Below are 15564 nucleotides of genomic sequence, written 5' to 3'. Positions count from 1 at the left end.
GCGCGACCTTAAAACCTATTGGTTCGTAATCCAATGCAGCCCGGCGAGCACAGGACGGACACGGTCAGGTCTCGCCGTGCCCGACACGACACGCGCTAAATAATTTCGTTCAAATTTCCCCACACGTTGCTCGTAAACGAACCGTTTAACTGCTCCTTGCGTCCCCCGTACGATCGAGCGAGTGTTGCGTGTGCTCAATGGGAGAAAATAACTGTGCATGCGTTGCGATTTTTATCGCACCGTGGAAGCCAAGCAAGCTTTTAAGCCTGCTTGGTTCTTGGATGTGTGCCCACCAGGCCTTGCCTGGTCATTAAAGCAGGCGTGGAGCTTCGTGAGGTGGCCCTGGGAGATGATAATGCTTGAGTGTAAATCCCTTCGTGCGCATGGATTTTCTCCGGGTTCTCCCACATTCCAAATGCTCGATAATTTAATTGGCCAAATATCTCAATGCAGGACCCTTCTGAAAATAAAGTCTTAAGAGCCAGTGAGGCATTTCTAGGTAAGAAATGACAATATTTATTATTAATTCCCATTGGGGGTGTTCTTCCGTGTACACTTTTTTCTTGGGATGTCTTGAAATCCATCGAAGAAACATCGCTTCTGACTGCAGTGCCACGTACTCTGCACGCTCATTCCCCCCTGTCACGAATAACTGCGATGGGCCCTCTGAGCTGGAGGCACAGACGTAACCTCCTTCCGATCATCTCTCAAAGCCTCACCTCTTCTCCATTGCCCATTCTCTTCCCTCCCTCCCCTCCACTCCTTCCCTCCCCTAACCCCTACACGCCCTCCATCGTTGTCCACCCATTCCTCATCCAAATAATGTATTTGTTTCTACACTTTTTTTTAAATGATGTTTAACGCCTTGATCAAAGGCCATCCATAATAATGTAGAATAAGATAAGACCAACACATATTCTTGTGCACGTACAACTTGGGTTATTTTACCATGCTTCATCGCACTGGCAAGTGCAGGTGAGCAAAAGCGGAGGGGCCATCGATTGGGAGCACAGAAATATAGTACAGCAATTCAATTTGCTGCACTGAACCGCTTCCTCCAACCACGTTGAGTCTATAATGCCTATTATGCATAGCGGCCACCCATTGAAGCGCAATCCAGGCTCAACCAGGCATGGATTCCGAGATTTGACAAGATGGGGTGCAATTTGGGTGATTTATTTATAGGCATATATAGAGGAAGCATTACATTGGAAGTACGGTCGGTCGGAGAGTTATTTTATTAATTTTCCCCTCCATGTTACAATTGGATGAGCAAGTCTGCACATACATATAAATCAGGTCACTCAGTAATGAGTTTACAGTGTGCTTAGTATGTGTTTGCTCTCATTGTTTTACTTTCTGCGTCAAACATTGATTAAGATCATTAGGACCGACCATGTGCATTGGATTATAATTAAACGGGAGTGGCTTATCATTTCTCTGGCTTATCGGATGCAGTGGTGAATGTGAACCGCATGAGAGAGCTGTGTGTTGGCAGCGTGTGCAATATTTTGTTTATTTATGCGGCATCATCTAGCGCTGTTCTTGCATGAACCCATCATTGTTTTTAATGAGGCCATGGTATTTTGAAATGTTTTGGAGTGAATTTAAGAGAGCCCGTTTAAGATCTGGATAATATTACGGAAGCAATTAGGTACATTTTCTTGGTATGTGCATGATTTTTGCTCGTTAATTTGACAATACAGAATAATTGCACTTGTATTATTACATATTTAATGATAAGTAACGTATAATTTCTTTTTTTCTTTTAAGCCAATTATATTTAATGGGGATAATTGCTTGTTGTGAAAGGGTATATATATAACAGATTTCCATGCAATCTGCTCCACAAGTTTTAAAGGTCGAATTTTTTTTTTTTACGTCGCGATGAGCTTTAAAGGTCAGCCGATATTTAAAGCCCTTTGTGCAAAAACGTGAACCGGGTATATTTTAAACTTGGTGTGTTATTTTTTCTTTAAAAAAATCAAGTTAATTAAGCGCGGATCAAAATTTAATTGTCGTGGATCTTTGCCCTCACCCCCTCCCCCCCCAGAGTAAAAAAGTCACAAGTGTCCCCTGGCTCTGATGACCAATCGTGAAAATTCCATGCGCCTATGGCAGGAGGCAGTATCTCCGTAGGACGGCAACTACTGTTGACTTTTCACAACGTGTGGTGATAGTTTTTTATCAACTCTGGAGGGGGGGGTAATGGGTTGAGTCCAGGGCACTGGGATTTGATTTCATCTTCCAATTGCAAGTCTTCTTGCAAGGCCACATTATTATGATTATTATAACATTATGATTGTAAAAAAAGCAGCTTAACGAGAGGCACGGGAAGTGTTATTTTGCCCTGTTATTGTATATACGGTCGTTTCCCATCGTGAGGATCTTCCGCCTGGAGGGAGTTTCAGATAATATCCCAGATAGAATGTGGGCTGGGTGGCTCAGAGGTCAGGGAGCTGAGCCAGCAACACTGAGAATCCTGGGTGTTCAATCCAGGCACCTTGCGCGGTGAGACCAGGTTCTCAAGCGTTGCGAGTTGATTGTCGCGGCCCAGTCACCAATGACTGCACAGAAAACCCCATCGGATTAAATTTGCTATTTTAGCACTTGATTTGGCTAAATCCCAGCTCTGAGAAGAAGAAGAAGAAGAAGAAGAAAAAAAACCCCACTGTCGTACGGAAATGTTATTGAAGAGTGCATTGGAAAGTGCTCCCCCTACTGGGTAAGAAAAAATATGAACAAAAAGGAAATTGGAATTCTTTTGTTGAATTATTACGGTGAAAATAATCTTACTTGGGTCATTCTCAATGGATTAATTGTCTCTTGACGTGACTGATGTAGTAGCACAGTTGTCACCAACTCGGGGAGAGACAAAAAAACAACAAACTTGTTATGCACTCTACCGGTCGTAATCGAATTGCGCTACTTGTGCCGTGGCACAAGAGGTTCGCGACGCCTTTAGCGAACTCTCGCCTTACGCCAGGGAACGACCCTGGAAGATCTCTTCTCTCGTACGGCTGCTGATGCAGATACAGAGCAATGACTACAAATTCACATTTGGGTGGTCAAGCCCAGATGACCGCGTCGGGAGCAGCGGAGTTCTATCGCCGTGATGTCTCCTTCATGTTTTGTAGATCGGGGCATTGCGTCGTTATACGTTGTATTGGTCAGTTCTCGGTGATCACAGTGCGCCCTGGAAGATGATGCCACAGAATGATTCCTGGAGGCACATCAGTCACGCTCGCTTGCCCAGCATCAGCTGCTGCTGCTGCTAACTGGCCTCCGAAGTGTGTATCCACCACATTTCCATTCATCCTTCTTTGAACTTCATATTTAAGGAACGAAACGGGAGGATTTCTCCACACATCTGGCTGTTGCCTGATGAAGCTAGTTGTAATTACTGGTGAAATATTTTACTCAAATTGTAAATGGTGTGGCTTTTCTCTCCCAGCACACCGGTGTGCTGTACTAGTAACAAATTGGCATGTTCTGTTTCCGTGACAAACCTTACTAATGAGCTGTGTCGAGTGCTGGCGGGTTTAACGACACTTTTATATATTTACGCGATCTCACCCAAAAAGAAAAACCTGTATTATGGATACATTTAATTGTTAAAATATTTTAAATTAAATGAAAAAAAGTAGCATCATGGTCAATCAACATCCAGCACTGGATCCAGCAGTGAATAAGAATGTACAATTGTTCTTCTTATTCTCTCTTTCTGTGCCGTACAACGATCTGGCTGTTTGGATTTGAATGCAGGCGAGCAGGGATCGATCGCTCAGTGCATTGTGAAAAATCCCTTCGGCCACTTGGCCACCTCGAAGCAAATAAATACAACATGGTTCTAATAATCATAATGAGGGAACTGGAGCCTTTTAAAAGTCTACCAAAGGTCACGGGGGCGGGGATGCTCACCGAGTTCACTTGGGGCTAATAAGGGTCCTGAAAACCACACCCTAGCATGGAATGTAAAAGTGGTAAAGGGGCAGCCCTGCAATAGCCTGCTTGTGCCACTGCTGGTGGAAGGGCCTCAACTTGGGGAGCTCTAGAGTACCCCTCTAGGACAGGGTATTTTGACCAACTCTTCCACCTCGGCCAAACATTACCCCACCACCTACCAAATAGACTTAACTGTGGTGTAATAATTTATATTGCCGTGTGGACAGAGGTGCTGGGGGGGGGGGCAGGATTTATGAAACTTTCACCGTTCTTTCAACTGCCGTGCTGGGAGATCGAACCGGCGACCTCTGGATTGCAAGTCCAGCGTTGTGTGCGAACAATGCCACCATGGCAGCGGCAGCAGCGTTCAGAGTGGAATGTGCGCGTGCAGAATTGTGTGTGGTGTGTTGCTCCGCAGTAAGAACACAATGCACGCCGGCGCACACCTATTTGTGTAGGCGCCAAACATCCCCAGTTATCGCTCGTCCGCAGCATTGAACGTGACGTCGTCGGCCGTGCGCGTGACGTCAGCCCACGCACTTAAATCACGCGAGGTCGTCGCAAGGTCAAGGATTATGCCCCTCTGTGTGTGTCACGGCAGGTTCGCATGCCAGCAGCGGGAAATCTGCGATGACTGCAGCTTAAATGCACAGCCGTGCAAACGAGCGTTTCCCCACTCTCATAACACTTCCTACGGATGATACAGGAATCGTGTGGTGCAATGTGGTGTACGCCGTAGTGCACGCAACGCGAGCTGCTTGGGGGAAATGAAGGAGTGGAGACTTCGTAAACCAAATTGAGATTTTTTTTTCTCAGCCCTGTTTGAGTCCATCATCTCAACTGATGATGCTGGCGGCATTTTGAGATTGGCGTAATAAAGATCACCTGCAATGTGCCGCTGGCAGCGGGAGCGTTTATGCAGTGTATTTATAGCTGTCGGTTGAGTGTCTTTATTGGTTTCCATGTAGCGATGCATTCAAATGTGTGAACAACATTGCAGGCTGCCTGGCCATCTGCCTGCAAAGCCTCTTTGGCACCAGGCCCTTTCCAACCAACGGCCCCTTAGTCAGTACCCTGATTCATTGTTGAAGGGTCGACATTCCTGCGGAGTACGTTAGTTGTGGTGGTGAGTCTGGTTTGCGTTAGGATTCCAGCCAGGAGGAGCCTTAGCTCTGGAGCAGCAGGCATCTGACAGCATGGTTTTTTGGAAACTGGACTGTTTGCCACTAGAAGTTGTGGTGGTTACATTTGCATTCGGTTCTTGTGTTGCAATATGTGGCACATGGCCGATGGTGGTGGTGATGATGATGATGACCATGATAGAGTAGAACCCCTCTTAACGACCACCCCTGTTAATGACAATTCGCTTAACGATGGGCCTCCATAGAGCCCAATGTGTAGTGTATAGTATAGTGTATAATAGTGTAGTGTATAGTATAGTGTATAATAGTGTAGTGTATAGTAGTGTAGTGCCTCCATAGAGCCCAATGTGTTCGCTTACCGACCAATCCCCTATTAAATTTCTCCTCCTCTAACCCAGCTTAAATATACGCTGCCAAGCTTGGTGGTGTTCATTCAGACGCTGTCTTTCCGACAGCCCTGTTCTTCACTTGAGGATGGCTGCTTGCGTTGTGGCCGAAACGTCGTGAGAATTTTATTATGTTTTGTTTTTATTATTTTATTATTTCCCTTCTACGTGACTTTACCGAAAGAACCAAGAAGATCAATCCCCTGTTAACGACGGGCTGTTGCAGGTCCAGTAAATATTAATTCACATTACGTCTTTATAATGTTGTTAGTATCTTTATGTATTCATTTTCACTTTTAAAATATTATAAAGTAGTTTTTGTGTGAAAATGTTTAACTTTCGATGCTATCGGAACGAATTAAGCCTTTAACATGTATTTCCTATAATCGCTTAATGACAAAATCACTCAGTGACCGGTTTTGTGAGAGGGGTTCTACTGTATTGTTGTTGGCGGTACTGCCAATTGGATCTGAGACCATCCGTCCATTAAGGCGAGTAATCAACCAAAAATCATAATCCACTACTTTTTTGCGATCGATTGCTTTTGGGCCCCTATTGACAATGGTGGCTGCCCCCACATCCCGCGTTCTGAAAGCAGGAAACCCCCTTAGCAAGCCAGCAGTGGATAGATCGTGCCTGACGATGTTGATGGGTGAGATGAAGGAGCATGAATTTTGTAATGTATGTTAGTTGAGTCATTTATTTTTCTTCCAATCGGATGCTGTGAAATTCCTACTCGGTGATTTAGCCTGTGGATGTTTGAAATAAAAGAGAATCGGTGATTGCTGCCAAGCCCTTGACAATCAATCACGTGTAATCAAGTTTCCATTTCCAGTTCACATTTTCTTTTGCCCAGCATTTTCTAGCTGCGCAAAGAAAGCTCTTTTTATTAAAAAACAATTGAATTAAGAAGGCGTTGTTAAACTGCTGACATATGTTCCTTTGCTTTATAGTCGCCGTGATTCTTACATTGTTCTCAACATGCATGGAACATACGTAGTTGGTGGAAGGAGCGGTGGTGCAGTGGTTAGCACACCGTGCTGTGAGCCCGGCGACCCGAGTTCAATTCCCAGATGCAGCTGGCTTCACTGGCGAGCATTGTCCGGATGTTTTCAGTCTTCTCTGAGTTTTCTAGTTTTCCTCTTTCACATGCAAACAAATCATTACGATATTAGCAAATATCTCATATGCAGGGCCCTACTAACAAAAAGTATTTCGAAGCTCAGACCTAAGTTGATAGATGTATTAATTGGTTATACTTTTTTTGTACCAGTCCAACTATAACAAGTGCCATTTTTTATTACACCAATTATAATAAACACTGTTCTGTTTTCAAGTTTAAAGATCGTTTTTGGGTAATAATGTTTTGCATATCGCAATCTGCAAATTTGAAAATAAAACACGAAAAGGAAATCAGCAAAATGCAATAGGAAAAAAAAGAGACCACTTGGTAATTAAATGTTACAAAACGCTCTGAGTGGAAACGTTCACAGTTATAAAATGACCACGGTGTCAAGCGCTGCCATCTAGCAAAGTGCGCTTCACGTAAGCGAAGAAGATTGAACAAATAATAATGATCATGATAATAATTTCATGCACCTCTACCCAAAGACAATAGGAAATAAAGGGCCAGATGGGGCCACCCTTGCGGGCCTGGAGATTCTCTGCCGTCAAACCTCGCTGCGGCTGAGGCTGTAGCCCGTGGCTCGCGCAATGCCCTCTTGTGCGGAGGCCACTCGAGTCCTGTGCGTGGTGCCGCCACCGCCCTTCATACACTGGCGCGGCAAACCCCACCAGAGGTCGGTCCACGAAATTAAATCAGGCCAAGAGAGCGGTTGGGCATTTATTGCACCGTTGCTTTCAGTGTGGTCGCCACTTAGCCACTTAGTGGGAGCTTGATGGGGTTTTTGGTTTAGTCTTTTTATCCATGAGCTGCCTGGCAATTTAGATTGGGACTCATTTAATTGTGCTGTCTGCGAAGAACATTGGAACCTTTTTGTTGGCGTACATCGTCTTGAGCCCTTTTGCGGCATTGCCACCAATTGTGTTATTGGCACTATCGCTGCATTGTTTTAGGTCGGAGACACTTGAGCACATGTGGCCATGGTTATCCAAAAAATATTATTGACAGCATTGGTAGTGATGGAGAAGTGGCAGACTGCAAATGCTGCATCATCATTCTCGTTAACGAACACTGCATTTTGTCGATTGTTTACAGACATCTGGCTTCCCACAAAATAGTTATAATTTAAATTATCGCACTTTAATGATGGGTTGAATCAACCCCTAGCTCTAATTGGAACTCCGTCGTGATTTGAGCGCTTTTCACGCAAAGTGTTACTTCAATAATGTTCTCTAGCATCTTGATTGTTACGTGATATCTACGCATGGAAAACTATTAATCTTTCTGTTTGTCTACTTACTCTCGATCTTCCTTTGAAGAGAAAGTGAATCTATCTCGCTTTGGTTCTTACCCAGGTAAAAAAAAAGAGAGACATTGAGTTTAATTAAATTTGGGCAGGCAGCAGGAAACTGGTAATTAATAAACGTTTAGAGCAAGTCCATTAAGTGGTAGGCACACGTGCTTACTGCACAGTTTGAAATTTGTATTCGGTATGCCAGCTTTTAGAGGAGGGCTTCGATTTCCGGCTTCTGGCATAATTCCGAAACTGAATCAGAAATTATTATTTTTTTGGTTTGCATTAAATATTCCTACGGATGACGGAATAAAGTGCCTCAATGCATATTAGCATTTAAAGGGGGTTATCTGAAAAAATGCAGTTTATACGGTTCACTATAACAGCAAAGTAAAAACATCATAATTCTAAAACATGCCAAATTGAGTGAAATAAATGTTTCTCAAGCCTGTGCAAGGCTCTTTTTGTCTTCTCAACAACTGCTGCTTTTTAAATCCTTTATATTAAGTTCGCTTGCTTGCTTGCGTGCTTGCTTGCGTGCTTGCTTGCTTGCTTACGACCGTGCAAATCTTTCGGTCGTTTTTTAACCCACTTCCCGTAATCCAATCGAGCTGACATTTTCCACACAGACTCGTTGTGCGAGACAATTAATGTTCGTGAAAAAAAATTCCCAAAATGTTACACTTTTTAGGCAAAAAAAAATATTTTACATATATTCAAATAGAACTCATTCATGGCTTTGGCTGAACGTCACAGTGTAAGAGCCCAGAGCGTAACCCCTCCACAGGCCGTGGCGGAGTAGCGCAGTTGGTAGCGCCCTCGCTTCCCATGCCAAAGGTCGCGGGATCGATCCCCGCGTCCTCCACAGGCGAATATATTTTTAAATCCTTTATATTAAGTTCGCTGCCACGCATATAAAGGATTTATAGTGAAAAACTTTGTTTTTACGGGTTATACTTATTTTTCAAACCAGCCAGACCTGGATTTATGATTAGATTTTGAGACATCATTGGCTGAGCAATACAACTATCCTGGTGATATTAAATAAATATATATAATCTAACTTGTTTTGAGCAAAAAATTTGGCCACCAATTTTGGCCACAAATCCTGTCTCCAAGAATAGAATTTCATGGCATTGGTGCCAGAGAAAGTGGCCTTGTTTTCTGGCGGCCTAAATCCCAAGGGCTTGACTAAAAATTCACCAGCGGGTCGATGCAAATTGAAAGGGTGTTTGCCGACGGCAGCTGTTCATCTTTGTAAGATGATATGTGGATGAATCCCGATGATGGTTGAAACCATAACTATTTCGAAATAGAAAGAAAAAATAAACGGATGCTGCCGTGGTGCGGTTAATACGCTGGCACTCCATAGGTCGTCGGTTAGTGTCGTTGTCCCGGCACAATGGGAACGTTTCTTAAATCGCCCCCTGCTTCTCTGTCCACCGAGAAGCACACATTGGTACACCGGTCGGGTAAAGTGTGAACACTCCCACCTCTTCCAAGACGTCCGGCCTGTGTGGAAGAGTAGGCCAAAACACACCCCCTCTGTTCCCTCGAGTAGAGAGAGGCCCTTTGGCCAGCAGTGGCATGAGAAAAGAATCGATGAAACGGCGCGACGAGAAAGTGCTGCCAAGCCCACGTCGTGAAAACAACCGCCCCGTGTGCTGATGTCGTTTAGATGAATGGCTTCGTGCACACACAGCGATCATGTTTTTGTAATTTCAAAAAGCTGTTATTAAAAATGGCAACGTGATTGAGTGTTGACTGCGTGTGTGCCTTTGTGTGTGACCCAGGGCATGATTCATACTTTGGGATGATTGCAAGTTCCCTCTCTGTTTCGCGTTTTGCATTTACTTGAATGATTCCCTTTAAAATGTGCAGAGATAGTTTTTTTTATTGAACGTGGTCGTTATTGTTCATTTATGTTATTTCCAAGTTAACAGTGCATTTGCACACACGGCTGGTTTTTTGTGAACACTAAAAATGTACGTTTGTATGGTTGAGGTTTATTTTTTTTATCAATTTCATTTTAAAATGCTGCGCACAAGTCGGATTCTCTTCACTGATGTGTTCCGCTATTGGTTAGCAGTTATTTTCCATGTCAATGACAAGATAATACATCTTTTGTCACTGTAGCTTGGATGTGAAATGCAATATAATCCCTGTTTAAATACTGTCCGAAAATAATCAACATTATAATTATTATAATTCACAACCATTTGTCAAGTTTTTGCATTTTGGCCCAGGTTCTTGTAACTCTGAACAATAAAAAAAAACGTATTGCAGCTCAGTGGTATTTAATTACACGTGTACAAAAATAACTCTATCACCAAAGTATAACATCCGCCTCATACCCTTGAAATAACTCTCCCTAATCTGCAATATATCCAAAGTAGTTATATCTACTCCCGTACATTTCCCCCTTTCGTCCTTCATCGCTGCTTTAATAGTATTTACCCAACTGAACCCTTCAACTGGAATCAACCGCCCCATACGTTTACATCAAAACAGAGTAAAATCTTCCTCTACCGTGTTGTCGTAAGTCAGGAGTGCTTGTTTACTCGGATACACTAAAACTCGGATACAAATACAGTAATACCACGGATACAGGAACACCCCGAATTTATGTCGCTTTGCAAATACGTCATCGCTCTGTGTAACACCCGATTCCCGCCGCCTCAACCAACCCACACTTAACGTCGCTGACATCATCGTCTGTCCTTTCTCGTGTCCGTCACCTCTCAGCCTTCGCCTCCACCACCTTACCCTGTCAAATCGCTTTGATTGACGTCGTTTCAATATTCGCCATCGCACCTTTCAGGAACGCGAGCCGATCTAAAGCGGGGTATTGATGTGTACTGCCTCCTTTCGTGAGCGAGCTAGTGAGGCCTACCTCACTAAGCACGGTGACACTGGCTCGTGGACTCTGCCAATCGCATTCTACAGCTAAGGAGCAAAAAAACATCGGCGCGCGAACTCCGGTCACCCTCGCAGCAGCGGCTTTTGGCTCGCCATCGAACAAAGACGTTCACCGCATCGGCGCATGCTTTCGGATGCGCTTCTGCGGCCATCTGGAACGTTCTTCCTTGCGATGTTAGGAAGCCACTGGAGCTATGCACTTTTAAATCAAGATTTAAAACTAATTTCTTTCAAACTGCTTTTTGTGTTTAGCTTGTTGTCCTTCTCCCGCACATCCGATTAGCGCGGTTGGCTACGTATGGTGCGAAAGAAGTTCAACATACTTAAATAGGCGCAAGTCCCATGGTTCTGTGTGCGCTGCTATCAACCATGACCATTTCCTGAATCGTTACGTCACTGCAGTAGATACTGGATATAAGCACACTGGCACTTGCTTCCAAACGGCGTGCCTAAATTCAAGTATACTATGCACAGTAAATTAATTCCACAGTATGTTACTATGGTTTAGGAGGGCGTGGGAGTTATCATTAAATCATAGTAATTCATGGTGGAACCCATGTACTCATTCGTATATGTGTGTATGTTTGTTGAACTCCTTTTTCACCGTACGTAGCCAACCATGGTAATTGGAGGTGCGTTCGACATCTTACACAGTCTGCTTTCCAACTGTGCATGCCTGACTTAGTTATCCCATGTTCCGTCGTGAGCATTTACTTTTGCCTTATAGGGGCCCCACGTGATTGCGTGTGTGTGCGTTGCAGTACAGGAGCCCCCCCCTGATTGCTCGTGTGTGTGTGTTTTTGTTCTGCTCTGCAGGGAGCCCCACGTGATTGTGTGTGTGTGCTGCTCTGCAGGGAGCCCCACGTGATTGTGTGTGTGTGCTGCTCTGCAGGGAGCCCCACGTGATTGTGCGTGTGTGCTGCTGCACAGGAACCACCTATGATTGCGCGCACGCGTGTGTGTATGCTCGTCACACAGGGGGCTCACGTGACGATAAACGCTCGCGCGGAGGAGGACGTGGAGCCAGAGGTGATCATGGAGAAGGTGGGCAAAGCAGCCGGCGTCACCTTCGGCCTCCAGCAGGAGAACTCCTGCTTCGTGGACAATGCGCCTCGGAAGCCCGTGGTAAGGCGTTTTAACATTTCTAAATCGATGTCAACAAGTCTTAACGACCCTACGCTGTCGTCGCTTCCTTCCTTCTGCCAGATTATCTTATCTGTTGCACAGTTGACACCTGACTGCCAAGATACGCTTTGACTCTAAAATCAACAATGTCTGCATTAAGCTCTTCCCATTGGTCAGTGACCTCTGGGTGCCACTCCCGTGGCCGTCGTCTTGCTAACCTGCCTTCCTCCTCCCTGCACACGCACCCCTGATTAGCACGGTTGCCCACTATAGGGTGCGAAAGAAGTTCAACATACATACATACGTGCCCCATCCATCGCAGCTTTCTCACTGAGTGCCCAATGCAGTGTTTCCCAACCGGTGGTCTGCAAGGCCCTGGGCGGTTGTCCGAATACGTACCGTATATTAAGAGACCAAGAGGTTGATTTCTCATTGCTTTGCTCGTCCTATTTGCGATTATTTGCATTTATATGCGTAAAGGTTAAAGGTGCAGCCCTGCAATAGCTCACTCACGCGACCGCTAGCAGAAGGACCTCCGCTAGATGGAGCTCTAGAGAGCCATTCTAACGTCTTCGAAGAGATGGACATCCCCAAACTTTACCCCACCAAACGCGAACTGCCGATGGACAGAGGCATTGGGGGGGGAGGGTGGATTGTTTGTCCTACCGTGACGTGAAATCGACCTCTGGCTATCAAGTCCAGTGTGATAAATCCATTACACTATAGCACCCACGCCATTAGTATGTAAAACCATTCCAGGAAATAATAGGAATAAATAAATGATTAATGCTATGTTGGAAAAGGCACAGCCATCAACATCGCCTCGTGCCAAAGTTCACAGTGTTCTTGTGGTTTTATTCCCAGTATGGTAACTTCATGCTTTCAATCCAGCACTACGGAGGCAACGTGATGTTGTTTTACCATGAGGGGCAATGCACATTGACGAATGGAAATCAATGGTGGGATGGCTTTGCTATTTATCAATGTGCTTCTGTTGTATCGAATTTCAGGGCTCTGTTTATCAGAAGACCAATGCTGCTGTGGAGATCAAACGGGTGAAAAACGACGGCTTCTGGGCGAGGGCAGAGGTACGTAACGGTTCCAGGAACTCCTGCTTCTTCCGTGTATGGCGTGCGGGGGTGGGGGGGAAGTTGAGTAGCCACGTTTGTTTGAGTGTTCCCTTATAAGGGCCCGTCGATGTCACCGTCCGCGTTGATGACGACGACGATGATGTGCTGCGCTAATGAGCAGCACAAAACGCAACGAAGGAGGCGTTCCTTCGTTACATCCTCGTGAAGTCAAATCGCAGTAGGTAGGGAGATTCGTTTCATAGCCAGAAGTGACATCTCCCACTGAGACGAGAAGTCTGTAAAAAAAAAGCTTGCCGGTTCCTAGCAAAACCTCGGTGCCCTCTTTTCTTTTTCATTAAAAACTCAAGTAAGAAACGTATCGGTTTCCCCTGCCGCCCCCCGATGTGTAACTTCACTGGGAAAATTATTAACTGCACATTGAAGCAATAAATACGTTAGATTTGTATTTATTGTGTGTGCGCGTGTGTGCGCGTGTGCGCTGTAGCGATTCGCTTGGAGAGCTGCCGCGTGTACAGTTCCGTGGGGTGAAAGATTCAATTAAGGTTAAATGCAAAAACTTTACCAATTCATGTCAACTCGACAGCTTTCACTGGAAAGTCTGCATCACGCTGTACGCTCAGAAGCGCTGCCGTAAAAAAATAACGCCCGTGTCAATGGCAGTATTGAGCCATTTATTTTCAAGCGTCCGTTTGGCTTCGTCGGCTCGGTTTCAGTGAACCAGAAAAGAGCGAAGGGGAAAATATTGTAAACATTTTCAAATTTTGCTTGAGGGTTTCTGAAAACACCACGAGAACTGAAGATGGTTGACATGTGGTGATTTCCCGGTGTAAAAATGGCTCCGTGACCACGACGTCATCCGGACCATGGCCGTCGATGCCCCACCACACCTCGCCCGGTGCTTTTCTATCGTCTCCCAGATCCCGCAGCTGTTGCGCAGTCAGAGACACATAAGCGACCTCCATAAGACCTGCCCTGACTGTCTCCTGCCAGCTGCTATTAGGCCTTTCCCTTGGTCTCTGGACTCGTGCCTGTCTCAGCAAACGGCCCTTCCCCCATCCTGCGTCGTTTCCCAAGCCAGCGCGACCCACTCTTGGCTCATTCATATCTACAACACTTGCCTGCCACCATCACTTCTGGATCTTTCTTGAACTAAGTGGCTTATAACGTGGAAATTTAGAAGAAAATTCATGAGAAACGTGTTTAGAGTATTTGGCTGCTGTAAATTTCCACACGTAGGCCACTTCGTTGAGCTATCAATTGTGACCAGGTCACTTCTAGCTCAGTCGGCCTTACCTGGTAAAATAAAATAGTTTTATTTTATCGTTTAGTTTCTCCTAACGACTCCGAGGTCAAGGTTCTGTTCCTGAGGTGGTGATCAGGCTTTGACCACTGTGGAGCTTCCAGATTATGGCACAACGCTTTGCCTTTGCTAACAAGACAATAAGAGTTGTGAGAGCTGTTGTTTAAGTCTGTCTTGAAAACTCACCTCTCTAGATTGGCCTTTACCCCCCCCTCCCTGCTGGTTATGGCCGTTTACCCTGCAGGTTTTGTTTATTTCCTGCTTTCCACACGTGGTGGCGCATTGGGATCTACGGATGCCCCTTGCTAATGTAAATTATTACTTATTTTTATTTTCTTATTCTGTTGTAACGCCAAATTCCCAGCATCTTTCTCAGACGCAAGTGCTTAAAATGCCAACAACTTAGTTTCCAACTGCTCAGTTCGATTTTATTAGGGAGCCACTGGAGCTGTACACTTTTTAAAATCTAGATTGAAAACTCATTTCTTTAGCACTGCTCTTTGCGTCTAGTTCTCCTTTCCTTTCACCTCTGATTAGCACGGTTGGCTAAAATAAGTGCAACGTACATACATGCAAACAAACATACGTAACAGTTAAGCTGTTTAACCCTTACAGCCCTTTGGTTGACTCGGCCCATCGTCGCTGCTGCTCTCTAGGTCGTCCAGAAGTGGTTTGACTTACGGAGACTGACTTCCGTCGTGGGAATGTGCAATTGCCACCAGTGGCTCGGAGCTGCCAACAGAAGAAAAGTGCGAAAAATAAGAATAAGTGTTTATTCTTTTTGGCAATAAAACAGGAGTTGTGTTCAGATTTTCCAACACCGAATAGATTCCTTTTTGCAAGGAATCAAGTCCTGCATTAACCACACAGTACTTGTGGTGAACATGCAAACAAACAACCTCTGATACTATATGGGCATTGTCTTTGAAGCCGATTGGCCTACACCAGAGACAGCAGCCTTCTTCATGGCTGCTGAAACGTGTCGCGCCTTATCGCCCATTCGATGGGACAGACGACGACCTCTTTGTCGGTAGGGCGGCACCGATGAGGACGCTGTGCCGGTGTTGCTCCACCGGTTTAACATTCTGGCCCAGAATTGGCCATGCGCCTTTTGAGCAGCCCGGCGGTAACACAAATAAATAACGGAGCGGGGGGGGGGGGCCGCGTGTGAGCGACGGGGGAGGCGTTTTGAGTCGACGACGCGTTAAATCGCCCGCGTTGATGGAGCCCGGCGGCGAT

At 45.3% G+C, this 15564-nt stretch overlaps 1 protein-coding gene across 3 annotated transcripts in view; it reads left to right on the top strand.

Moving 5' to 3' along the window:
• LOC144931564 (drebrin-like protein) overlaps nucleotides 1-15564 on the top strand; it is a 105103-nt gene that overhangs the window by 50551 nt on the left and 38988 nt on the right. For all 3 annotated transcript variants that reach the window (XM_078855539.1, XM_078855538.1, XM_078855540.1), the window contains 2 exons: nucleotides 11788-11934; nucleotides 12945-13022. In XM_078855539.1, the coding sequence (XP_078711665.1) occupies nucleotides 11788-11934; nucleotides 12945-13022 (225 nt within the window). The remainder of the gene's footprint in view (nucleotides 1-11787; nucleotides 11935-12944; nucleotides 13023-15564) is intronic.

The sequence above is a fragment of the Lampetra fluviatilis genome, chromosome 4, assembly GCF_964198595.1.
Source record: "Lampetra fluviatilis chromosome 4, kcLamFluv1.1, whole genome shotgun sequence".
NCBI classification, from domain to species: domain Eukaryota; kingdom Metazoa; phylum Chordata; class Hyperoartia; order Petromyzontiformes; family Petromyzontidae; genus Lampetra; species Lampetra fluviatilis.
This window is presented reverse-complemented; position numbering and strand designations above follow the sequence as displayed.